The sequence below is a fragment of the Patiria miniata genome, unplaced genomic scaffold (assembly GCF_015706575.1).
Source record: "Patiria miniata isolate m_02_andy unplaced genomic scaffold, ASM1570657v1 HiC_scaffold_5, whole genome shotgun sequence".
In the NCBI taxonomy this organism is placed as follows: domain Eukaryota; kingdom Metazoa; phylum Echinodermata; class Asteroidea; order Valvatida; family Asterinidae; genus Patiria; species Patiria miniata.
The window spans coordinates 6,307,082-6,333,590 of NW_024037072.1; the positions used below are offsets into that span (position 1 = coordinate 6,307,082).

At 42.0% G+C, this 26,509-nt stretch overlaps 1 protein-coding gene and 13 non-coding genes across 14 annotated transcripts; 1 reads left to right on the forward strand and 13 right to left on the reverse strand.

The window, feature by feature from the left end:
- Positions 1–784: 784 nt before the first annotated feature.
- On the reverse strand, positions 785–856 carry Trnad-guc. The gene has a single exon. It is a non-coding gene; the product is annotated as a tRNA-Asp (tRNA).
- A 394-nt stretch (positions 857–1,250) lies between these two features.
- Trnad-guc lies at positions 1,251–1,322 on the reverse strand. The gene has a single exon. It is a non-coding gene; the product is annotated as a tRNA-Asp (tRNA).
- An 83-nt stretch (positions 1,323–1,405) lies between these two features.
- Trnad-guc lies at positions 1,406–1,477 on the reverse strand. The gene has a single exon. It is a non-coding gene; the product is annotated as a tRNA-Asp (tRNA).
- A 3,289-nt stretch (positions 1,478–4,766) lies between these two features.
- Trnad-guc lies at positions 4,767–4,838 on the reverse strand. The gene has a single exon. It is a non-coding gene; the product is annotated as a tRNA-Asp (tRNA).
- Positions 4,839–4,922: 84 nt separating this feature from the next.
- Trnad-guc lies at positions 4,923–4,994 on the reverse strand. The gene has a single exon. It is a non-coding gene; the product is annotated as a tRNA-Asp (tRNA).
- Positions 4,995–10,603: 5,609 nt separating this feature from the next.
- LOC119740273 lies at positions 10,604–20,351 on the forward strand. The gene is made up of 5 exons (XM_038215534.1): positions 10,604–10,955; positions 15,413–15,775; positions 16,924–17,229; positions 18,031–18,096; positions 19,544–20,351. The coding sequence occupies exons 1-5, from the start codon at positions 10,652–10,654 to the stop codon at positions 19,678–19,680; spliced, it is 1,176 nt and encodes a 391-aa protein (XP_038071462.1). The 5' UTR covers positions 10,604–10,651; the 3' UTR covers positions 19,681–20,351.
- A 1,721-nt stretch (positions 20,352–22,072) lies between these two features.
- On the reverse strand, positions 22,073–22,144 carry Trnad-guc. The gene has a single exon. It is a non-coding gene; the product is annotated as a tRNA-Asp (tRNA).
- Positions 22,145–22,382: 238 nt separating this feature from the next.
- On the reverse strand, positions 22,383–22,454 carry Trnad-guc. The gene has a single exon. It is a non-coding gene; the product is annotated as a tRNA-Asp (tRNA).
- Positions 22,455–22,537: 83 nt separating this feature from the next.
- Trnad-guc lies at positions 22,538–22,609 on the reverse strand. The gene has a single exon. It is a non-coding gene; the product is annotated as a tRNA-Asp (tRNA).
- Positions 22,610–24,145: 1,536 nt separating this feature from the next.
- Trnad-guc lies at positions 24,146–24,217 on the reverse strand. The gene has a single exon. It is a non-coding gene; the product is annotated as a tRNA-Asp (tRNA).
- Positions 24,218–24,300: 83 nt separating this feature from the next.
- Trnad-guc lies at positions 24,301–24,372 on the reverse strand. The gene has a single exon. It is a non-coding gene; the product is annotated as a tRNA-Asp (tRNA).
- Positions 24,373–24,456: 84 nt separating this feature from the next.
- Positions 24,457–24,528, reverse strand: Trnad-guc. The gene has a single exon. It is a non-coding gene; the product is annotated as a tRNA-Asp (tRNA).
- An 84-nt stretch (positions 24,529–24,612) lies between these two features.
- Trnad-guc lies at positions 24,613–24,684 on the reverse strand. The gene has a single exon. It is a non-coding gene; the product is annotated as a tRNA-Asp (tRNA).
- Positions 24,685–24,768: 84 nt separating this feature from the next.
- Trnad-guc lies at positions 24,769–24,840 on the reverse strand. Its single transcript has one exon. It is a non-coding gene; the product is annotated as a tRNA-Asp (tRNA).
- Positions 24,841–26,509: the final 1,669 nt, after the last annotated feature.

Genomic DNA, 26,509 nt, shown 5'->3' on the forward strand with positions numbered 1-26,509 from the left:
TTTGGAGCTTAAGGAGTTATTCTATTGGGGTATACCAGATGTTCCCCAATACCTATGTTCCCCAAAATCCCTTCGGGTTAGGGTTTAGGTTAGGGTTAGGGTTAGGGGAAGATAGGTACTAAACTGGGCAACATAGGTATTGGAACAAAGGTATGCACCCATTCTATTTGACTACTCTCAACAAAGGAGAGCATAGGGGGCCTCGCTTTGCATATAGTAATTTGAAATTCGTCTACAGTGCTATTATCCACTGCTAGGCCGTTTCAACCAGACGGTACTAATCATGAGCACAGTGACAGTGAAACTTTGGAGGCTTCCACACTTGTTGTTCTCCCTACCGACACTTCCTGTCATTGAACTTCAGTGTAATGTTTCGATGATGCTCCATGTTTTGGAGCATGTACAATGAACTTTGTCCGCACTGTATAATGAAAACGCAGCGGTCATGCATGCGCGTCGTAATGATATTGGCAGGTGTTGGTTCAGATCTGATGCACATTTCCGTACGACCTCCTCTGCGTATTAAATTCAATAAGCAACATATTTCCCTTAAAGTGATGTTAAAGTGGTTTGCATACAAAATCAATCTTCTGGAGCAAAAAATAAATAAATAAATAAATACCACTAGCCTCCCCAGTGGGAAATCGAACACCGGTCCCTGAGTGACAGTCAGAGATACTAACCACTATACTACCGAGGATTGGTAACAATGAGTAATTAACTCAGCTTCTTCACCGTGGCAGACATTGAACCATACGAAATGACAAAAGAAAACCCTAAATGCCTCCCCGCCGGGGAATCGAACCCCGGTCTCCTGAGTGACAGTCAGAGATACTAACCACTATACTACCGAGGATTGGTGACAATGAGTAATTAACTCAGCTTCTTTACCGTGGCAGACATTGAACGATAAGAAATGACAAAAGAAAACCCTGAATGCATCCCTGGCGGGGAATCGAACCCCGGTCTCCTGAGTGACAGTCAGAGATACTAACCACTATACTACTGAGGATTGGTGACAATGAGTAATTAACTCAGCTTCTTTACCATGACAGACATGAACCATACGAAATGACAAAAGTAAAACCCTAAATGCCTCCCGGCGGGGAATCGAACCCCGATCTCCTGAGTGACAGTCAGAGATACTAACCACTATACTACCGAGGATTGGTGACAATGAGTAATTAACTCAGCTTCTTTACCATGACAGACATGAACCATACGAAATGACAAAAGAAAACCCTAAATGCCTCCCCGGCGGGGAATCGAACCCCGGTCTCCTGAGAGACAGTCAGAGATACTAACCACTATACTACCGAGGATTGGTGACAATGAGTAATTAACTCAGCTTCTTTACCATGACAGACATGAACCATACGAAATGACAAAAGTAAACCCTAAATGCCTCCCCGGCGGGGAATCGAACCCCGGTCTCCTGAGTGACAGTCAGAGATACTAACCACTATACTACCGAGGATTGGTGACAATGAGTAATTAACTCAGCTTCTTTACCGTGACAGACATTGAACCATACGAAATGACAAAAGAAAACCCTAAATGCATCCCCCGCCGGGGAATCGAACCCCAGTCTCCCGAATGACTGTCAGCGATACTAATCACTTTACTACCGAGGGTCGCTGCTAATATTTAAATTACAACGTACTCATCTTCAATCAATGTATTGTACATTGCTGTCTGAAGGGGTTTTGTTTCTCATAAAAACGTGCATTATCTTTCCCAATTTAACACAATTTCTCGATTAACACAATTAACGGAACAAGGCATTCGTTCGTTTCTCTAAATCAAACAACCGCATTTCTGGAAAGTACTACTACGGGGGGCAATTACATGTTCCTGTCTGCATCCTAATATAATATATTCAACTCCTGATCTAAGTTCATCTTTCCAAATCTTAATCTATGTTCATTTATTCAAATTCTAATCTAAGTTTATTTGTATATTAAAATTCTGATCTAAGTTCATCTCAAGACAGCATAGAGCGTCGGAAGATGTTCAGGAGGTTGTACGTTCGTTTCTCTTCCAGTCAGTTCTTTGTCTCTTTGATTAAAACCATGATCATGTTTTCCATCGTGGTTTAGTTGATGAATTTATTATTCATCAAACTTTATTTCCGTGTTGGCTGTTTAGGCTAATTTTAACCAGACAGCACCAATCATTACAGTGACTGTATTACCTTCAAGGTCCCCCGCATGTTATTTCCACGAGGCATTTCCTATCAATGAACGTCAATGTACTGAACTTGTTCCGATGATGTATTAGGCCCCCCAAAAAGTCTCCGTTTTCTAGTATGCGCGCGTCGCCGTAGCCATGCGAGTTTGCAAAATTAAAAAAAAAAATTCAATGTAAGATGATGTCTCAAAACCGCCAAACTCACTGGTTTGACTGTAATCCTGCTGCTGCACAATTTAAATGTGTTTTTAGATGGGGTTACGATCGAGTATAAGCTTTATGTGGCCTCTCTGCACTCCAACATATTTTGCACTAAATTTAGTCCGGCACCATTTGCAGACGGTGTTGTAATTTTGTGATTGTGCGTCTGGAAGCCAGACTGACGGAGCGATGGTCGTGTATCTGGAACCTGTAAACGCTTTTTAATTAGCTCAATATACTTCTCAAGCCTTATGGCCTTACTGAGGTCACCTCAAGCTGCACTCTGAAGGATATTTTGAGAGTTTTAAGGGAATCGAATTAATTAAAGCGTCATCTGCAACATCAGTCGACATTTGAAGAGAAAAAAAGTTGGGTACAAAATAACCCGCGTCGCCGCACCACTTTTGGGGCAAGCGCCATACCAGAAACCGGAAAACTTTTTGGGCCTTATATTGGAGCGTTGAGATTGGAGCGTGAAGTTCAATGTACTTCGGCACCAACTATAATGAAAACGCAACGTCATGCAAGCGAGGCGCGCATGATTTGCCATGTGTTGCGGATCCAGGATGTGCGTGTTCCGTACGACCCCTGCTAGAAGTCAGGTGAGCAAGACACGTACACCAGTGATGAAGTGCCTTGATGCTGGGCCTTGGCCTTAAGGCTGCCTTAAGGCTGCCTAAAGGCTGGATTTTAGGGCCTTGGCCTTGCCCTCGAGGCTTGAGGGCAAAAGCCTTGGCCTTGGCCTTGAGGGTTCAGGGCCTTGCAATTTTGGGTCAAGGCTCTTCAAGGCCCATAGATTTTTGCATTTTTCAGATAAATCTGTTCGAAATTTTGCTGTTACCATTTTAATCGTATTACCATGGAGGAGGGAAGCACCCTATAGATTTGTGTGTTGGGCACACTTCCATTTTTGTAGCATCACATTTTGTTACCATTGTAGTAGATTTGCTGCAAAAATATTCTGTACACTTGTGGGGCTAATGAGATGATCACTTTAATTGCATATAACTACGGAATAGATCTGATTGGTTGTATATGTCTCCCTGATACATGTAAGTGCTAAAGATTTGCATGTATCTGTTTTAGATAATGCTGATATTTCTGACCATGTTGGGCCAGCAAATACAAATTTCCCAAATCAGTTTCTCGGATGCCCCTTTCGTTACACTTGGGAGAATTGTGTGTCAATATAGAAGTAAATCATTATTTTGTTTAGTTAAACCATATTGAAGACCTGAACCTATACTTTAATAGATACAGTGCAGTCATAAAACGGTGTAGGCCTATGCGAGCATGTTGATTGCAATAAAAGAAATGTTGTTCTTCGTAACGAGCAATTCGTGATGATAAGGGCGGATCCAGGGGGGCCAAAATGGGGCCATCCCCCCCTCCCCCCCCCAAAAAAAAAAACGAAACCATTTTTTTTTTATGTGACGTCGTAATAAAGGCAGGCAATGAGTACACCATCATCTTTTCCTCAAAAAACATCGGTTAAAATGGTCAGAAATTGCCTCAAATCGCACCACAGAGCATCTCGAATCCAATTTTTTTTCGGGGCCCTTAAACGGGCCCTGAAGCCTAAGCCGTAATTTTTGAACCACTTTTTTTGTGGGGGACCAAAATTTCTTTGCCCCCCCCCCCCAAAATGTGTTCTGGATCCGCCCTTGCGTGATGATGTGTCACTCAGGTGACTATAATTAGTTCTATATCGGTGGTCATTTCATAAAACAGGGCCTTGGTCTTGGCCTTGGCCTTGAGGGTAAAGCCTTGGTCTTGGCCTCGAGGCTTGAGGGTCAAAGCCTTGGCCTTGGCCTTGGCCTTGGGGGTCAAACCTTGGCCTTGGCCTTGGCCTCGAGGGTCAAAGCCTTTGCTCCAACACTGACGTACACTGTCCGTGCTAATCAACAAATTGGATTTACCCCGCCCCCTTTTAAACTGGTTTAATTTAAACAAAAGTAAAACTATTTTTCTATATTAAGGATCGTATCCTGAGGGTCTAGAGACTGTTTCTAAGTCACTACATTATCGATCCTGATTCTATATGGGCAGGGGCAAACCTACACTGGAAGGCCTAAATTTTGGGGCCGAAAAGCAATTGATTTTGTAAGTAATTATCCCAAATTAAGCCTTTTTCCAAATCTTTCGATCACCTCAATCAAAAGTAATCAATATGTATCAAAGACAATGAATGATACGGGCTGGCAAAAACAAAAACACAAACGCCTCCCCAGCGGGGAATCGAACCCCGGTCTCCTGAGTGACAGAGATACTAACCACTGTACTACCGAGGATTGGTGACAATGAGTAATTAACTCAGCTTCTTTACCATGACAGACATTACACGATACGAAATGACAAAAGAAAACCCTAAATGCCTCCCCGGCGGAGAATCGAACCCCGGTCTCCTGAGTGACAGTCAGAGATACTAACCACTATACTACCGAGGATTGGCGACAATGAGTAATTAACTCAGCTTCTTTACCGTGACAGACACTGAACGATAAGAAATGACAAAAGAAAACCCTAAATGCCTCCCCGGCGGGGAATCGAACCCCGGTCTCCTGAGTGACAGTCAGAGATACTAACCACTATACTACCGAGGATTGGTGACAATGAGTAATTAATTCAGCTTCTTCACCGTGACAGACATTGAATCATACAAAATGACAAAACAAAACCCTAAATGCCTTTCCGGCACCATTCTTGTGAGTGACGGTAAGATCATAGGTTAGGATAATAGGGTTATGGTAGGAATGAGGTTATTCACGATCTATCTTTATTCGTTTTATAGATAATCTTCAAAAGGTAAAACGAAAATTTCCATGAGAGGGTCAAGAAATGTGTGAACTTTTTTATATTTAAAATTGTAGATTTCTTCCGTTGCAGATCTTCGCAGGAAGCAAGGATGTGTGGGGGGAATCGGGTCTTCAGTCTTTATATTACATACCGCAGGTAGTATTAAATATTGACGGTGAACATGTGAGATGCGAAGCATTACATCCCAGCCTGGCAATAAAGAATGTCATCAATCATCATTCGTCTTGGAGGTGAAGGATTAGATTCTTACATTCGATAAGTGCCTGATGCGACTGCCGTATCTGCTTGCGTGCCCCGTCTGGCCTGTGCAATGTTTTGTTCTACGTTTATTAAAGGACACTTAGGGACAAGTTTTGTTAATGTCAAATTGTAGATTTCTTCCGCAGCACATCTTTGCATGAAGCAACATTAGTATTTTTTAGGTCGGGGTGGGGGGGGGGGAGATCGGGTTTTCCGTCTTTAAATTACACACTCCCAAATAAACATACACACGTCGCAGGTAGTAATAAATATTGACGGTGAACATGTGAGATGTGAAGCATTACATTCCCTGTCCCAGTTGCTCACCGAGGGAAGCCCCTCTCGCTCCATAGCTTGGCAATTAAGCATGCCATTAATCATCATTCGTCTTGAAGGCGAAGGATTAGATTCTTACATTCGATGAGTGTCTGACGTGACTGCGGAACCGGCGCTCGACCAATGTTCTTTCTACCGCGAAGTGTGAAATAACCTGAACATGCTTAATAAGCACTAATTTCCTTAATAACGGATGCACGGTCCCTCTTTCAGTACAGAGCTATAGCAGCATGTTTAAAGACATCGGGCCTATAGAGCCATTTGCATATTAATATACACAACAAACTTACTTGGATTGTACGAAAGGGTCCATGAAAAGAATATTTCTAAGGAGCATTTAATTATTGTGCAACTTTCTACTGCGCTTAGATGTATTAAAACCATTTGACATCTCTTTTCCTGGTTTATTTTATTGCAAAGTGTACTATACCTCTAAGAACGTTTCAAACTTTTCCGGAAACTGAGGGCGCTGTTGCCGTGACGTCATTAATGTCATTTCAGGAAGACACTGCTCAGTTTATGTTTAAATTGTGAAATGCGCAAACAAGATTTGCTTATTGACTTTAATACTGCCATGACACAACAACGAATCACTACAAAAAAAAAACACTATTTTAAGACAGCAAAATATCCACAATTATGACAACTGTCAGTGCTAAAATAGCAGTTTCTGCCCGAAATGACATCATGCTTTTTTACTCAAGGATGTACTTCGCAAAAGTTTAAAAACGAAAGAAGTACTAAAATAGCCTTAACATGACAAAAAAAAACACCATTAAAAATGGGACAAAAATGTGCATTGTCGAAGATTGCATTTAAACAATTATTACATTACATGGGCCCTGTACTGGTACTTAACACCCTGTGAAATTATTCCGCCTGGCTTGCTAATATCTACAAGAAATAAGAAATCGGGAAATGTATGTGATTCCCAAACGATCAGTCACTCATTGTTGAGAATGTGCTTTGGAGCAGAGTGTTATGCCTTATGGGAGAATGCTATGTGTGCAAAATCGTGTTTCATGATCACACTATACTTCAAAATCACAACTACTCTCTATCGCTATCTGGTCTGATCTGATCGCCTTGATCATCACTCTCCCATTCCAGTTCAAACTACACACACCCAAAATCACACAACTGCCTTTCACTGTTGGCAAAACAACTCCCTGGTTACCCTTGTTTAAACACCTGACCCATGATTGTCGTTAACTCCAAATTGGGCAAAATTGCACAACCATGGCTTTTTACTACTTCTGCAAATGAAACCACAACCACCACAAAAACTGGCTAACTACTTGCTGAAGGAAGCGCGATTATGTAACGCACTGCTACCCCAAGAGCTGGCTGCTGCTAGTTGATTATATAACGGGCTAAGTTTGACAAAAGACTGGGTCTAGGATGATGCACCTTATGCTATTGGGCTAAACTTTTAGGACTGCACCATTTCAAAATAGGGGTGAATCAATGAAATCCTTACACATGATCAAAAGGTTGTGCATGGTTTTTCACTGTTTTCTCGAAAAGTGTAATATCCACTGAGCTGAAATGTCAACAGGTAAGGTTTTAAGTAATGGTTTTTTTTTTATAAAAACAAAATGCATGAGCCGCAAATGCTCCTCCATGCCTTTAAAAATCGTGATTCTTGATGAACAACTGAGACTGCACTCGTGTCAAGGCTTCATACACTTCTTCATTATGTGCAAAGAAAAATTAAAAAATGTGGAATCCAAACATTCCCCGAGACTTGAGAATTTTTGCTTTAAATTGTCACGGTCTATGGTCGATATTAGCATTCAGGGGAAACCCAGCGGAGTCCGTCTTCGGCTGTACTCGGAGACGGTTTGTTAATGACGAACGCCACGGCTCGTCGATCGCTCGATGGGGGGAAGTCCCTTCTAGTCCCACGGCCAAGACGATAACAGCGGCAGCAATAAATGAAAGGGTTCTTGGACTGCTCGCATCAAAAACAAGGATCTTTTTATAATGCGAATCGCTTGGACTGAGCTGCGTGTTTGTGAGAGAAATTCTTCTGCAAGTGCAATTGATTACATCAGGCGCGGATCCAGAAGGTCGACCCCCCCCCCCCCATATGACACTTTCCCCAAAAAAATATTTGTAAAAATGACTACTAATACAGAATGACATTCCGTAGGGGTTATTATCAGTACCTGACAGGCCTGACACCCCCCCCCCCGCAAAAAAATCCTGGATCCGCCCCTGGATATATAGACTGGTAATGACCCCCAATTGACCTATGACTGGAAAGTGTGAACCTACAGACAAAGTTAATACACAGCTGATCCATTTGTCTTGGGCTCATTCATCATGAGATTTAATCTTTCGTTTGGAAAACGAGCACTTCGAATATTTACACAATAGCCGGAAATGACACAGATGGCCCCATTATTGAACATACGCCGTGGTATATAGGCATTGCGGATGCAACATACTGAGATATATGTTTGATAATAGCCTTCCCTGTATCATGTTTCAATTGTTCTCAAAATGATCTTCCTGTCTGTTGTATGAAACTAAACGAAACAAATTTGATGCTATACTTCTAAGGGGGTCTACCCGATGTTCCCCAATACCTTTGTTCCCAAATTCCCCAAAATCCTTAGGGTTAGGGTTAGGGGTAAGGGTTAGCGGTTAGGGTTAGCATTGGGGAACATAGGTATTGGGGAACATAGGTATTGGGGAACATAGGTATTGGGGAACATAGGTCTTGGGGAACATAGGTATTCACCCCTTCTAAGTAAACCATTTTATGGAAAATTGACAAACACTCTTTACACATTTGATGCAATTTCAAGCAACACATTAAGAATACACTAACTGGACAACTAAAAGCGCTAGCATTGACTGCATTGACTGACTGCATTGTTTAGAAACATTTTTTGTTATGTCTGTAGGTTTACCAACAACCACACAATGACAAATCTTGATAAACCTTGATCCATCGAGCAGATGGATCCATCGCGCAGAGACAGTCCCACACGTTAACGACACACCAACCCCGTTCCGTTATAGACACTGTCACGTACATCCCCCGTCCGCTTATAAAGCGGATAGCACGATGAGTTGAACTACGAATGCCTGGGCATACCACTATCAAGTAAGCCGCACTGCTCAGTGCTTACGACGGTCATTAGTGAATTGCAGAAAGGCAACAATTTAACCCCAAACAACCACAACAAAAGTAGCAAGACGTTCCAAGCCTTGGTCAAGGTTACACAAATGAAGCTCCCTCAAAATCACTTAAAACACTAATCTATAATGCATAGTGTTTACACTGGTTTGCCATAAGTATCCTGTCTATGCACATGGAAGGAAGCATTTGCTTACATTATACTGGTAGGTTAACCACTAGCCAAACAATGAGTTTCATATCCACATAACCAGAATGCTCCAACTCGATATACTTCCCGTAAGATCGTGGCATATCTTACAGAAGCAGTATATTTATTTTGGCGTGATTTTCCGAGTTTATTTCGAAGTGCACAGTGAACCCTATGAAAATGCACCCAAAAAATAAGAACATTATTTTCTGACAAGCTTCTAATCCGGTATATAAGTACAGATAATAATGCTTTTACATAATTTATCAACTAATGAAATAAATGTTAACTTGGGATTTACCGAGATTTAGTCAAATGCCCCACAATGGGGAACACTCAGCCGATGTTGTGCCCAATTTCCGGACGTGACAGTTCTGGAATTTTTGACTAATTTCATTACTGTACATTGTACAAGGATTTTAAATGGAACGCCACGAAACCGTTTACCGAAGAAAACATATTAACGATCAGAAAAACGTTTTACGGGTAACCCAAAAGAGATCACGCGTAAATCTTGACGATAGCACTTCGGGTTTGATCCGCTGTTTTAGAAACCATGGGTTCTGCTTCGTGGTATCGACTAGCAACGTCGACAACCGTCAAAGCGTATTAAGTATTAAGTCTTGCGTTTATTGCCAACCCAGGGTAGGAAGAGAGAGAGACAAGTCAAGGGTGGATCCCGAACATAATTTTCTTTTTGAGGGGCCAAAAAAAATGTTGGTCTCCAAAAAGTGTGTCCAAACAAATTACGGCGTGGGGTTCGGGGCCCGCTTAAGGGTCCCGAAAATTTGTTGGATTCTTGATGCTCTGTAGTGCGATCTAAGGCAATTTCTGAACACTTTGACCATTGTTTTTTTTTAGATAAAGATGGTGGTGTACTCATTGTCATGTCTTTATTTCGAAGTCACTAAAAAATGGATTTGTTTTGGGGGGCCATGACCCCCTTTGCCCCCCCCCCGGATCCGCCCTTGAGACAAGTGGAAGAAAGCAAAAATCATGAAGATAGCTGATTGGCTCAAATATTTGAAGGAAATGTCACATTGTTAATTTCTCTCTTCCCTTGACTATAATTATGTGTAACTTCCTCTAAAAGAGTCTAACATTTTAGGTTTTTTCCCCCAAAAATATATCAGTTAAACCCCAAGCAGATCGACTTGTAAGAAAACAGAAATCTGTTCAAAAAAGATGTCAACTTTCCCCTTGGCTGTGCTCCAACTGAAGCATTGCGTAGACACACGAAGGAAGTACCAATTCTGTCTTCAAATCCTCTTGCATTTTGGTAAAAATTTCCTCTAATATTAAAACAATATTATTATTTTGGCAAGGACAAGGATATTACATCATAACCGCAATGAGGAACATCTTTTCGAAAAATCAACATTCCACATGATTAAAAAGCAAAGCTTACTTCCTGTGGAATACTGCATGGATATTACAAGCGACCACTTTCTATTTTTTCCCCTCTCTCAGTCTGGTGAAATAACAATGACGTCACCGTCACTGTTGGTCCACAAAATTATTCCTGTATGCTCAGAAGGGACAGTCTCTTGCTCATGTTTTTGTCGATGAAAAGGAGGAGGGTTGAGTCAGGAGATCAGACATTGCAAACAAAAGGAAGTGAAGAGAACCAGACGCAGCGTCTTGCAAACTCGCTGTTTCTCATTCTTGACTGTATAGTACCCATCGACTGTTTAGGCCTCATAAGACCGATTATATTCACGTGTTGTACGCACCAGCCCAGTGACATCAAAATGAAGACGTTTCTTTATCACAGTCTGTTCCTGATCTCTGCACTATTGGTGTGCGTGTTGCCATCTGCCCATCTGGCAGGTATGTCTGCGAACAAAAGCTGTTCATTACTGAATGTATGGTTTACTTCAAACAGATTGTTTTTTATTTCAGTGCACAGTGGCCAAACAATTTTGCACGTCGCAGTATAGCAGTGGTATGATGTTAGTGGTATGTTTTCACCTGCTGTTTACAGCAACACTTTGTACAGTATGTTTACATGACATTCACTGTGATGTTTCAATATGTGCTAGCCGTCGTGTTTTGTCATTTCGCATTATTTATAAATTTTTATAAATCACACAGAACACAGTACATTTGTATACGTATGTAGGCCTATAATACAGGGCCTGCGCTTGGTTTAAGCAACCAGATTGAATGTGGCACCTCTGAGAAGTTTGACACTAGTCATTCTTGGAAAAAAACGGGGTCGGTTGCGTTTTACTCTACATGTATGTAGAGCTTGAGGAATGCAAGTCATGTCGATGAAATATTCGAAAGATTATTTGACTCTGCCTTATTTTGCTCATATGTTGGGGGTACATTTAACTACAATCCTGGCCAAATCTCGGTGGGCCCCCAACCCCCGTTCAATATTGTCTCTCATTGCGCGGTTTGTGCTCCATCAGCTGGAGAGAACAACATTGACCGGGGTAGCGGGGGAGTGGGTGACCGTGTCAGGCTCAGGAAGTGTCCCAACCATTTTGGCCGGGATTGCAGCCCATCAGAGTTTGCGGTAGTCGGGTAGTTTAGACGTTTTCACGACAAGGGCGGATCCAGCACACAATTTTTTGGGGGGGGGGCCCAAAATTTTTTTTGATCCCCCCAAAAAGTTTGTCCAAAAAATTACGGCATGGGGTTCGGGGCCCGCTTAAGGGCCCCGAAATTTGTTTGGATTCTAGATGCTCTGTGGTGCGATCTGAGGCAATTTCTGACCACTTTAACCAATGTTTTTTTTGAGGAAAAGATGGTGGTGTACTCATTGCCTGCCTTTATTGCGATGTCACATGGTTTAGTTTTTTTTTTTGGGGGGGGCATGGCCCCATTTGCCCCCCCCCCCCTGGATCCGCCCTTGTGAGTAATCAGGAGGTCGAGGGTTCGATTCCCACCGGTGTAAGTTAGCTAGTCATTTCTTTCCTCGCAAGCTCAAAGACTACTCTGAATAACAGTGCTGACAAAATTACTTCGTATATCGGCGAGGGGCAAAACACGATACAGTGACCATTAGAAATGGTACGCGTACGCGTGTGTGTCTCGGAAAAAGTACGTTGCTTGTTAAGCCACCGTTTTGCGTGATTATTTCAACTGGCATACTATGGGCAATGTGTATTTCACATCACATATTAAGATGTATATTACCTATATACAGGTTTTGTGAAATAACCATGCAAAATGGTGACATAGCCAGCTAGTTTTATTTTTCAGTTTTCCATTTCGCACACTGAATCTCGGACAGCACTGAGTATAGATAGAGTGTTTGTATTCATTCAGATTGGTGAAGGGCCAGTGGCGTAGCCAGGAATTTTTCAGTGGGGGTCGCTGGGGGGGGGGCGGGCTGGAACATTTCATGGGGGGGGGCGTCATGTAGGGGCGTCAATCGCTTCTCAAAAAGTGGGGGGGGGGAAACACATACCTTGATCAGAACTGATGCGATCGCGAAGCGCGAATCCCTTTACAGCGTGGGGGTTCGGGGCCCGCTTAAAAATTGGATTCCAGATGTTTTGTGGTGTGATCTGAAGCAATTTCTTACCACTTTCCTACATGCTTTAACTAATATTTTCTTAGCAAAAGATAATTATTTGAACATCGTTTTCGAGGTTGGAGCCATTGAATCAGCTATCGGTATTCTGAGCTATAGGCGTGGGGTTCGGGGCCCGCTTAAGGGCCCCGAAAAAAATTGGATTCTCGATGCTCTGTGGTGTGATCTGAGGCAATTTCTTACCACTTTAACCAATAATTATCTTAGCACAAAAGATAATAATTTAAACATAATTTTCGAGGCTTTCTCAGCTAAAGGCATAAGAAAATTTTTTGAACATTGTTTTCGAGGTTGGAGTCATTGAATCAGCTACCAGGATTCTGAGCTTTAGGCGTGGGGTTCGGGGCCCGCTTAAGGGCCCCGAAAAAATGTTGATTCTAAATGCTCTGTGGTGCTATCTGAGGCAATTTCTGACCACTTTAACCAATATTTTCTAAGCAAAAGATACATTGTAGTACATAATATGGCCCTGTAAATGAGACACGAGTTCAAAAATCTGGGGGGGGGGGGACATTTGATATTGTGTCCCCCACCCTTCAAAAAGTGTGGGGGGGGACCAGTCCCCTTTCCCCCCCAGGATTGACGCCCATGGTGTCATGTAGATCAATGATAATTTTTTTAGAAACTCAAAATCTCAGTGGGGGGGGGGGGGGGGGGGGGGCGGGGGGGGGGGGGGTGACAAGGTTTCATGGGGGGGGGGCGGTCGCCCCCCCCCCCCCGGTGGCTACGCCACTGTGAAGGGCAAAATCAAACTTTCATATGTTTGTTTGTATGCGTCTGTTTGGTCATGTTTAGTGATAATTGATAGTAGTGGTGATGATGAATGGTCATCCTTGGGGTACCGTGTCCGTGGGTTACGCTGGACGCCCGAGTCAGATGCACAGAATTTATTTATTTATTTATTTTTTTTAGAACAGCAGTCTTGTAACAACTTCAGAATAAGTCCCCGAGTGTCACTGACCGTCTTTAAGCAGGGAATAGAAAAGCTTTAGAAATTGTAAAGCTGGGCGTGCATATCATTTCATACATCTAGAGGCATTTTCATCTGCAAAATTTGTTTTTGAAGACTTTGGTCCACTTACAAATGAACTTTGAGTGTGTTTTATTTTCTTTATTTTATCCAAAAACTTGCTTTTTATATATATTTCGACGGCTACAACTCTCTAAACAAGGCTTTCATTTTGAGTTTCCTTGCGCACACAGATCCGCCCGAACAGTATTTTCAATTTTTGTTTCAATTTCAATAACATTGTTTTCCCCATTAAAAGCATATTAAAAGCATCTTAAGATCAATAGGGGCCAAGTAGTCATATTAAGATGGGGGAATTATTTTTATAAGGTCGAAGCTTATATCTGGGCATGCCTTTACTTCAGTGCACAACTTTAAAAAAAAATGCAAAGAATTTAAAGAAAAGCAAACACACCAATAGACAAGTACAAATGAAACACAGACAATGACTAACGACGGACTGACAAAAAGGAGTCAAAGACAATTATTGATCCTAAACTTGGCCCCCAGGCTACCTTACGAGAACAGATTGACTAGTCGCAATTGTTTTGTGCAGTAAATAATCCATAACTTATAAATGTGCATGTGCCATTTATTTTTCGGTCGATGTCTCATTCAAAAGTGAGCAACTTTTTATGTTGCTATAAAAGTAGCAATCAAAACGAAGAATAATATCTATTGTCGGTTTAAACATGTAACTCTGTAATAGAACGGACAGAAAAGCTTATTCTTCGGGTCTTTTTTAATTTTCAGACGTATTAACTTAAATATCCATCGATCCATGTGCAATGTTCGTTGTGGACTTCAGTTAATTAATTGCATAAATATTGCAGCTTTCTCTAGTAATTACTAACCATGTAATGAGAGCACTTTTGGCATGTCCTGCATCTCGGCTGTACAGACTGATATTCTTAGACTATGGCCGTGTTTCAACTTTACTTTCTCTTATACTGTCTAGTGTTCGGTTATGTAAACTTTTAATCATGGGCGTCGCAGGGGGAGGGTGGCGCTTGCCCCCCCCCCGGACAAGCCAAAAAAAGGAGGAAAAAAACAAGAAAAAGAAAAAGGGGCGCGAAGTCATATTGCTGTTAATTTAAAGGGGTGGGGGTAGGGCGGAATGTCCCTGCCCACCCTCGAAAAAAATGATATGCAGGAAAAGTATAGGGATTTTGGAAAAATGTGCTTTAGAAAAAATCTTTGCGACGACCATGCTGTTGCTTCCAATTTGTTTTCGAGAGGTGACGTTTTAATTTATGTCTGTATTAAATTCGTATGCACCATTGCAAAACATAGATTATCTTTTGTACGGATGTTGATTCCTTTATGTTCGAATTCTCCTTCCCTGCTCAAATAACATGCATTCTGTAAAATGGTTCAGTATTCATCAAAGGCAAGGAAAAGGCAGTGGTTAGTCAAACTGATGAATCCCTGTATCAGTCATTAGGGCAACAAGGCAAAAGGCACAGGTGAAGAGAGTCGGGCAGTGCTATGGAATAGGATTACCGTGTAATGGGCTTACTCTGGACGTTGGGTACAGCTGACTATCAATTTAATTTACATTTTGCACGCTCTGTGGCCAGCTTTACAAGGCTCGTATTGTGGCCAGCTTTACAAGGCTCGTATTGTCTTTTTTCATCAACGTGAAAACAAAATCGAGAGTGAAATAAATATTAGGCTTCAACTTTTTACGCTGTTCGCCTGTTGAGAATTACCAACAATATATTTTTTCAGCCGCAATCATACCGACCAAACTGAGACCTGTCAATCCGAGCGTACCGGAAGGAGGACAGATCAGACTGATCTGTACCGGCCTAACCCCGGACTGTGAATACAAGAGCTTTCTGTACAAAGCGGAGGGCAACAGCGTAATGGGAGTGCAAGCTAGCAATCCGACATCGTCCCACAGTTGCAGCTGCGATGCTGGTCGACGTTGCTCCTCAAGCACGATTTTCGTCATGACAGCGACTCCGCAGGCTGCCGGCACTTACGGGTGCGTGGTGCTTCCAAACGGTCAGCAGCAACCACCATCAGAGATTCGCCGCAGTGGCGAACAGGGTCATCGGACCCACGAGACGACGGTTACCGTATGCGAGGGTAACATGAACTTTACTTCACCAGTTTGGTTTACAATGCGTTATACCATAAGGATTTCACGATATTAAAAATTGAAATTAAGAATGGTCATGTTTTTGTCCCAGTACTGAATTGCTTGAGCTTTGATTCTGTTATCTTAAAAACAAAAACAAACCCAACTAAAACCCATTTGATTTACTATTGAAAAAAAGTTTGAAAATGAGTTTCAACGAATTCAAGGACGATGATTTTTTTATTATTTTTTTCACAACGATTCTATAGCGATAACGAAAGAAGTGTTCGCAAGCAGTTGAGGTCATGGTCTCCGTCGTCCTCGGATATATTATGTCTTGCAGTGTGGACAAATGTAAACAGTTTAATTTTATATATGCAACAAGGCCACAAAAAAGTCTCCGGTTTCTGGTATGGAGCTTGCCCAAAAAGTGGTGCGGCGTATCTGATTTTTTTGCTTCTTATGTCGGCTGATGACTGCAAATAGTGCCCGACTAAACTTAGTGCAAATATATGGGAGTCCAGAAAGGCCACATAAAGCTTATTCTCGACCATAACCCAATCTAAAAACACGTTAAAATTGTGCAGCAGCAGGATTCCAGTCCAACCAGTGAGTTTGGCGGTTTTGAGACATCATCTTTCATTGAAAAAAACTTTTTCATTTTGCCGACTCGCATGGCTACGGCGACGCGCGCTCATACCAAAAACCGGAGACTTTTTTCGTTGGCCTAAGGGATATCATCGATATTTTTTTTGCCTTTATTGTGTCATTGCGGTGAAAGTGTTTAATAGAGACAATAACTTTGCAATACTCAGATAACCCGGTATGAAGTTCCACCATTGTGGCTAGGTTTGGTTTCCACAACGATTGTATATTGATAACAAAAGAAGTTTTCGCAAGCAGTTTGAGTCATGATTCCCGTTGTCCTCGGATATAATGTGTTGCAGTGTGCACAAATGTGAAACGTTTAATTTATATGCAATAAGCGAATGCATCGATATATTTTTCTTTTTGCATTTATTGTGTCATTGCGGTGACGTGAAAGTGTTTAATAGAGACAATAACTCTGCAATACTCAGATAACCCGGTATGAATTTCTACCATTTTGGCTAATTGTGAGGTTTGGTTTCGATACTCTTTCCCTTTTTCAAAACAGGACCAGATCTAAGTCTGCACGAACACAGCAACGGCAACTTCACCACCGTGACTGCCAGCGATAACTGCCACTTCGAGGGTGAGCTGAGCTGGCGGATCAACGGCCACCCCGTCCCCCTGGAGTCGGCGTCTCCCGCCCCGTCGGCCGAGCTCTCGCCGCCCGCCGCCGTTCACAGGGACAACGACCTGCTGGCAATCAGCAAATGCGACCGCAGGGCCACGAGGACCCCGTGCACCGTCACGGCTGAATTCACGTACATCTCGGCACGTCGCTTGAAAGTCGCCCACATGTCGACAGATATTCATGGTAAGAATCACGGTGAATCATAGGGGTGCACCCCTGCATTAAACTTCCCATAGACACTATAGTGCTAAATGCCCATACTTCAACATTCTTTTAAAAATACTCAGAACTCTCACAGGTATTTAAACTGCACAGAAAGATGATGATCAACACATCACCTTTCATTTTTTGGCGGGTTGACCATTGACTTTTCGAGATATTCTCACCCAAAGAAGACGCCCCCCATTTTCCCCAAAGCGGAAAAGTTGCCTTCTTGAAAAACGATTCCTCCACAACATGGCAAGATAAAGCGCCACTTTCGAGTCCAATTGCATCAGGCTCTCAGAACTCTCTAATGTAGACTATTTTGAGGGTATTATTTTTATTCATGAGCTCATGGGATGGGTTTTGGCCTTGTTACCGGTGTGCACCCATAGGCAGCCATGGACAGGTTCCGTTGGTCGCCATTGATTTGGGCCTCCGTGTGTTTACAGTGATCGCAGGGCCAGATTCGTCCATAACTTTCCCCACAGAGGACATCTAGCACACCATTCTGATATTGTTTTGGCTTCACAACAAAACTTCGTGCCATAAGTGCTGTGAATAGTTTGTGCAATGTTTTATTCCTATAATATATTTCAGATTTTACAGTCCCCGACCTTCACTTTTTTCAACTACAACCCTTGTGGGATATAAAACTGCCCAACAGTAACACCATGAATTTGTTTCATTTCATTTATGATTCTCTCAGTGTACTAAATATCACATCATTAAAACAAAATAGTCATTATATTAACATTTGGCGTGAATTATAATCCACTGCAGATTGCTGCGTTGACCTTCCATCAACTGTGGTTCCCACTAAGCCTCTCCTGACACAGAGACCCCAGGGTAATTCTAGTTCTCATGCAATGATTGCTTTTCAAATTGAAAGAAAAAGAAAATGTTTGCCAAATGCCACTAACATACTTCTTCTGCTTGTCTACATGCGATTGTGATTTTATGGCGTTTTCCAAGCCTCGGCTTTTTCTTCTGACTTGGGCTTCAGGACTTGTGGAACTCCGAAACCAATATAGATCCATCTTTTATTTCTCTACTTGCATTTAACGATAAGGGTTTTAAACTGTTGAGAGCTAGAGGTGAGCCGAATTTGGAGGCGAGGCCGCGGTTTGGAAAACCTCTTTCATTGGCGTCACTGCCTGTTCTCATTTTAAGGCTCAGTTTCAGAAAATGGTTAGGTTAGCAAGTGTCGAAAGGGAACCAGTCAAAATATGTACACGCATGACTGTGTACATCACGTGTTATTTTGACTGGTAACCTGTTCCTGCTGAGCAAATATTCTCTGTGATTAGCTCCGTGAAGTAAGCCCCAGAGCTCTGTGAATCGACTGTGAATCGAAGGTGAATCGAGGGAAGGGAAGAACACCCTCTTAAAAGTCCCTATATTGACCCGGCATCTGCGGTCTATTTGACCTGACACTTTTCAGTGTCGAAACACCTGTTTTTCCGTGTTAAACTCCTTGGAAAGCAGTTTTTTAAACTGAAATGGACTACCCGCGCTAAAGATTTCAATTTAATAAAACATTTAAAAGAATAAAATGCTGACACTTTTCATTTACCGGGTAATTTCGACCGGCAATTCTTGACAAAAGTGTCATTCTGGCCAAGAAAAGTATGAGTTTTTGACAAAGAAAAGTGTTTGGTAAAAGAAAACCCTGGATTTGGTCAAATCGGACCAGTTCTTAGCCAAATCCCAAATCCCTCGTACTGCCGAACTGCTCAACTCCTTGTCAGAATCGTGCTTTCCCATTTCTTCTTATTTTTTCTTAGTTAAAGCAAAGTGTCAACCGCGACTTTCTTTCTCGTAATTGAATGTCAGTTTTTGTGAGGATAGCTACCACATCAAATGGCACCTACAGGGTTTGTGGTCGACGAACTTATTTTAATTAAAAACTTGGGATGTTAGGATGCATCGAATGGAGAACAGACTCCATGCACATAACAAAATAAAGAACGAGTCGGTTTAGAACTATATTTAGTTCTGAGTGCTCCTTGGAGATTTAATATCCGCTGGTTTGCCCGTCTGTTGGCCGGTAAGCATACATGCAATACGTGTATCATAGCATTCCTTTTTTTGAAGCAAAGCTCGAGCAAATCTTTTCTTTTCAAATTTTCCAAAATTATTTGAATTCAGCTTTCACAAAGCTTACAAAACAGACTTTTATCCCATACTTTCTTTGAAATTACTTTGTGGCGTATAAGCCCTACTCTAAAACCCCCAACTGAAACTACTCGACCATTGTATCTAACTATCATCACCCCTTCTTGGAATTGTACAGAACCTCTTACGAAAGTCTTGAAACTGATGGAGGAGCTTCTGCCCCTCCAGATTAGATTCTTCAAGAAATGGAGTCGAACCAGCCCCGACCGGCTTGCTCAAGCCATCGCAGGGGCGACCTTGGATGAGCAGGCCTAGTCGAACTTCAAGGGATAGCTTGTCTTCCCCCATTATATAGCTACATTTTGATTTTACGTATTTGATTTACATATTATGGAACACAACCGGTACGGCACGTGACCCTGGGCATGCGCACGAGTGCATTGTTACTTCTCCGTGTAAGCTAGATACCCATCCCGTACTCTGACCCCCTAAATGATAATTTTTCCCTAACGATTTTGTATGTTAGAGAAAAAACTCCTTTATCCGAGTCTGGGCGTCTGCGACCCTATAAAAAAAGGGCTTTCAGTTTGCGAGAAAAAAACCCCTAAAAACAACCAACCCGCTCTGCTAGAGCCGAGTTATTGTCTGGCATGGCATCCAATAATTGGAAGTTTTGGAAGAAACTTTAATTCAATAACTACACGTCCAATGTATCATTTAAAAGTAGATAACTTTATATTGCTAGGAAAACAGCCATTGGGATTTTTTTAGACGAAACTCGAAAAATATCAAGGGGTGTCATCGAAAATATCAAGAGGTGTCATCTTTAATAAAGCTCCGCGTGTTCACCCAGAGATTATTATAATCATGGCACCTGTTGTAGTGTAGCTGTTTCAATAGTGTATTGACAAGGAAATTAATTACATTTGATATAGTTTAAATTAACAGAATCTGTTGGAATAAAGAACTGAGTTATAGGAACACAATTGCATTAATTAATTTTATATGCTTATTAACAGTCCAGTGGGTAATACAACGTATATGCTAGTAGATTCAAACGCGTTTTATAACTTTTGTAATTTACTTCAATTCATTCCGGTAATTTGCTACATCGGAATATTAGCATTTTATAACAGTCTAGTGCTTTTATAACTTTGAAACTGTAAATTTTATTTAAAATGTGAACTATTGTGGAAATCGATTAAAAATTGAATATTTGGCATGCACTGAAAAAAGAATGGAAAAATTTGGGGGAAAATGAGCAATGTAAATTGAGAGATGAATTTATGCCCTCCTTTTGTAAGTTTTGGTTTTCGGTTTTTCCGAAGCGTGTCCGATTTGTTGACGGATCTAACTTCGAGCGAGTGGATTTTATCAATTAGGTATTGCATCAATCCCTTGTGTTTATTTTTGATGGTGGTAGCCAGGTTTCTGTTGGCCACCACTTCGTATTCGAGAGTCAAGTCCGAGATGGACTACATCGCCGACGTAACTGTACTGTTGACGACTTTATCGTGATCATTAAACTTTATCTCGTACGTCAGGTGTTGTTTTAAACCGTTGGGATAAAAAGGGTGATGCGCGGTCAGTATGTCGATGTCCAGCGGAATACAATATCTAAATGCGAGGGTAACCCATCCCTTGCTTTTCAATAAACCGGCGCCCACTTCCACCCCTTGGTTTATAGTTAGCTGGATGTGGGAATGATCGCTGATCAGCCTTTGACTAACGAGCTTCAAATTAACATCGAAAGCGAGGCTCTTAATGTCAAGCCATTTGGAGCTTATAAGGAGTTATTCTATTGGGGTATACCCGATGTTCCCCAATACCTATGCACCCAATACCTATGTTTCCCAAAATCCCTAGGGTTAGGGTTAGGGTTAGGGTTAGGGTTAGGGTTAGGGTTAGGGTAAGGGTTAAGGTGAGGGTGAGGGTGAGGGTTGGGGAACCTAGGTATTGGGCAACAGAGGTTTTGTGGAACAAAGGTATGCACCCATTCTATTTGAATACTCACGACAAAGGAGAGCATAGTAATTTGAGATTCGTCTACAGAGCTACCATCCACTGCTAGGACGTTTCAACCAGACAGTACCAATCATGAGCACAGTGACGGTGAAACTTTGGAGGCTTCCACACTTGTTGTTCTCCCTACCGACACTTCCTGTCATTGAACTTCAGTGTAATGTTTCGACGATGCTCCATATTTTGGAGCATGTACAATGAACTTTGTCCGTACCTGTCTAATGAAAACGCAGCCGTCATGCATGCGCTCAGTGATGATATTGACAGGTGTTGGTTCGGATGTACATTTTCCGCACGACCTCCTCCGCGTATTAATTTGACAGATTTATGTTAAAGTGATAATAAAACGGTTTGCATACAAAAGCAATCTTCGGGAGTAATTTTGTTAAAGTCAGTGGCAATGGAATCAGAAAAGGTCTGCTCGTGCCTATACAAATGGACACATCGAGCAGAATTGGTGGGTTTTTAAAATAATTGTACGTGTTAAGTTGTTTCCCTGTAATAAAACAAACCTGCTAATGATTAAACCAAACGAAACAAAACTGTTTCTACCAATATGTATTTTGTTTTTAAGGTTTGGAGAAGATATTTTTTAATCTCGGCAGATATTGAACGATATGAGCTAAAAAGATACATATATTTATTTAAAATCACTAGCCACCCCCGAAAAGAAAACCCTGAATGCCTCCCCGGCGGGGAATCGAACCCCGGTCTCCTGAGTGACAGTCAGAGATACTAACCACTATACTACCGAGGATTGGTGACAGTGAGTAATTAACTCAGCTTCTTTACCGTGGCAGACACTGAACGATACGAAATGACAAAAGAAAACCCTAAATGCCTCCCCGGCGGGGAATCGAACCCCGGTCTCCTGAGTGACAGTCAGAGATACTAACCACTAACTACTGAGGATTGGTGACAATGAGTAATCAACTCAGCTTCTTTACCGTGACAGACATTGAACCATACAAAATGACAAAAGAAACCCTAAATGCCTCCCCGGCGGGGGATCGAACCCTGGTCTCCTGAGTGACAGTCAGAGATACTAACCACTATACTACCGAGGATTGGCGACAATGAGTAATTAACTCAGCTTCTTTACCGTGGCAGACATTGAACCATACGAAATGACAAAAGAAACCCTAAATGCCTCCCCGGCGGGTAATCGAACCCCGGACTCCTGAGTGACAGTCAGAGATACTAACCACTATACTACCGAGGATTGGTGACAATGATGAATAATCTTCCCATCTTCATACCTTGACAGACAATGAAAGATAGGAGCTGACAAAAAACAACAACCCACACTTGTCTCATAGGCAGGGAATCGAATCCCGGTCACCGGAGATGCAGTCAAAGATATTAATCACTACACTACCGAGGAACGGTGCTAATGTACAAATTACAGCATTCTCTACTTGACAGCGCTGTCTGGTGGGGTCATGTTGTTTCTCATAAAAACTTGTATTCTCTTTCCTGATTAACACAATTAACGCAACAAGATTATTTTTAATTTGTTTAAATAACAAACAACAGCATTTCTGGAAGGTATGTCGACCGGGGGAGGGCTATTGCATATGTTCCTAACTCCATCCTTATCTAAATTTAGCTATTCAAATCCTGATTTAATTCAAATCCTAATCTAAGTCCATCTGTTCAAATCCTAATCAAAGTTCATCTATTCAAATCCTAATCTTAGTTCATCTGTTTAAATCCTAATATAGGTACATCTATTCAAATCCTAATCTAAGTTCATCTATTCAAATCCTATACTTTCAACTGTGCAATAATTTTCTCAGATATCAGTCAAGAAAGCCGGTCCGTGATAGCTGTTCTCCTGGGGTATATCAAGACAGCATAGAGCGTCGTAAGATGTTCAGGAGGTTGTACGTTCGTTTCTATTCCAGTCACTTCTCTGTCTCTTTGATAAAAACTAGATCATGTTTCCCATCGTGGTTTAGTTGACGAATTCGTCATTCATGAATCTTTATTTCCGTGTTGGCTGTTTAGGCTAATTTTAACCAGACAGCACCAATCATTATAGTGACTGTATTACCTTCAAGGTTCCCCCCACATGTTATTTCCACGAGACATTTCCTATCCATTAACGTCAGTTTAAACCTGTTCCGATGATGTTCCGTATTTTGGAGCGTGAGGTTAGAATACTTTGGCACTACCTGTAGTGAAAACGCAACGTCAAGCAGGCAAGGCGTGCATGGTGTTGCCAAGTGTTGCGGGTCCGGTGTGTGCGTTTTCCGTACGCCATTGTTTAAAAGTCCTGTAAGCAAAACACGAATATTGTCCGTTCTCTTCAAAAAATTCGATTTTCCCCGCCCCAATTTAATTGGATTTATTTTAACAAAAGCAAAACTCTTTGTCTACATCGAGGATTGTATCCTGAGGGTCTGTAGGCCTAGACTGTTTCCAAGTCATACGGGCAGGAGCAAACCTACACTGGAAGGCTTAAATTTTGGGGCCGCGAATCAATTGGTTTTGTAAAGTAGGAATTTTACATATCTGTCGATGCACCTCAATCAAAAGTGACAGTGATGTATCGAAGACAGTGAATGATACAGGCTGACAAAAGAAAAACCGAAAATGCCTCCCCGGCGGGGAATCGGACCCCGGTCTCCTGAGTGACAGTTAGAGATACTAACCACTATACTACCGAGGATTGGTGACAATGAGTAATTAACTCAGCTTCTTTACCGTGACAGACATTGAACCATACGAAATGACAAAAGAAAACCCTAAATGCCTCCCTGGCGGGGAATCGAACCCCGGTCTCCTGAGTGACAGTCAGAGATACTAACCACTATACTACCGAGGATTGGTGACAATGAGTAATTAACTCAGCTTCTTTACCATGACAGACATTGAACCATACAAAATGACAAAAGATACCCTAAATGCCTCCCCGGCGGGGAATCGAACCCTGGTCTCCTGAGTGACAGTCAGAGATACTAACCACTATACTACCGAGGATTGGTGACAATGAGTAATTAACTCAGCTTCTTTACCGTGACAGACATTGAACCATACGAAATGACAAAAGAAAACCCTAAATGCCTCCCCGGCGGGGAATCGAACCCCGGTCTCCTGAGTGACAGTCAGAGATACTAACCACTATACTACCGAGGATTGGTGACAATGAGTAATTAACTCAGCTTCTTTACCGTGACAGACATTAAACGATAAGAAATGACAAAAGAAAACCCTAAATGCCTCCCCGGCGGGGAATCGAACCCCGGTCTCCTGAGTGACAGTCAGAGATACTAACCACTATACTACCGAGGATTGGTGACAATTATGAATTAACTCAGCTTCTTTACCGTGGCAGACATTGAACCATACAAAATGACAAAAGAAAACCCTAAATGCCTCCCCGGCGGGGAATCGAACCCCGGTCTCCTGAGTGACAGTCAGAGATACTAACCACTTTACTACCGAGGATTGATGACAATGAGTAATTAACTCAGCTTCTTTACCGTGACAGACACTGAACCATACGAAATGACAAAAGTAAACCATAAATGCCTTCCGAGGAATGGTGACAATAACCAAATTGAATCTACTCATCTTTTCTACCCTGGCAGATACTGAACTATGAACTTAACGAAGTCTCTCCGGCAAGGAATCGAAGCCTGGTCTCCTGAGTGTCCTTCGGTTAGGCCAAAAAAAGAAGTCTCCGGTTTCTGGTATGGAGCTTGCCCAAAAAGTGGTGCGGCGACTCGGCTTTTTTTTTGTTACCTGTTTTATTTTGCTTCAAATGTCGGCTGATGACTGCAAATGGTGCCCGACTAAACTTAGTGCAAATATTATGGGAGACCAGAGAGGCCACATAAAGCTTATTCTCGATCATAACCCCATCTAAAAACACGGTAAAATTGTGCAGCAGCAGGATTCCAGTCAAACCAGTGAGTTTGGCGGTTTTGAGACATCATCTTTCATTGAAAAAAAAAAACGTTTTCATTTTGCCGACGCGCATGGCTACGGCGACGCGCGCGCATACCAGAAACCGGAGACTTTTTGTTTTGGCCTCAAGGAGAATACACGACAAAGTGTGGATGCGTACTTAAAGAATTCACGAGGCGCGAAGAATTCGTAAATTAAGAATCCACACTTGCGAGTGTATTCTTCGACTTAAACCATTGCTATGACGTCACACTACATGTATTGTTAAAAGTGTGAATTCGGAACTACGAATCTGTTACGCTGGTCACAAAGTGTGGATTCGGAACGAAGAATCAACACTATGAACACGTCGGACCATTGTTCTCCATAATGAGCATTCATAAATACCTCAGACAGTTTAGCTATTCCTATTGGTCGAGAGCCCGTCACGTGGCCGGTCTTAAACGGATGATAAAGACATGGCTAGCTGGTCTTAAACACTTTTCCAGTGTCACAATAAAATGTGGACTCCTAAAAATCCAGTGCCTCTTATCGTTTCATTGGTTGAACGTTCACAATCCTCACGTAGGCATGCGCAACACTACCAGGGAGTCAGAATTTTATAGTTCTAAATTCAAAATGCAACGCGCCAGGTGCGTTCTGCGCGACATCGCGCAGAACATGATACGCGCGCGTCAATCTCAATAAAAGGGTTGTTTACATCTTACTCGCCAGCTGAACACTCCATTATTTTGCAAGAGGGATGTTTCAAAAAGCATTAAGTGAATTTGTTGAACAAAATCGGGATGTTTTGAACGAATTATATGATTTTTTCTTACCGAAAAGGTATTTATGAATGGGAATAAATATGTGCTCCGTCGGTATTTATCACTCTGTTTAAGACCACTTAGAGTCTGGGTGCTGATAATTACCCTCGCCTCCGGCTCGGGTAATTATCAGCACCCAGACTCTAAGTGGTCTTAAACAGAGTGATAAAAACCTCCAGAGCACACATTTATTCCCTTATTAATAGGACCGCATGCGTGAAAATTCCTTCCGAACCAATGCATCTTCACTGTCAGATTCTCCGCCGTCACTGCAAAACCTACTTCTATAGTCAGAAAGAAATCATCGTCTGAACTATCCATATGTCGACGGAAGAAGTCGGGAAAAATTTTGCAACCTGGCGCCACTTTTTTTTCTTCATATATCATCTCAATGAAGGTCA

Excerpts from the sequence above, each read along its gene's own strand:
- LOC119740273 (XM_038215534.1), top strand. The coding sequence starts at position 10,652 with ATGCTCAGAAGGGACAGTCTCTTGCTCATGTTTTTGTCGATGAAAAGG. Across the intron at positions 17,230-18,030 it reads CATGTCGACAGATATTCATG|ATTGCTGCGTTGACCTTCCA; the intron begins GTAAGAATCACG and ends AATCCACTGCAG. Across the intron at positions 18,097-19,543 it reads CCTGACACAGAGACCCCAGG|AACCTCTTACGAAAGTCTTG; the intron begins GTAATTCTAGTT and ends GGAATTGTACAG.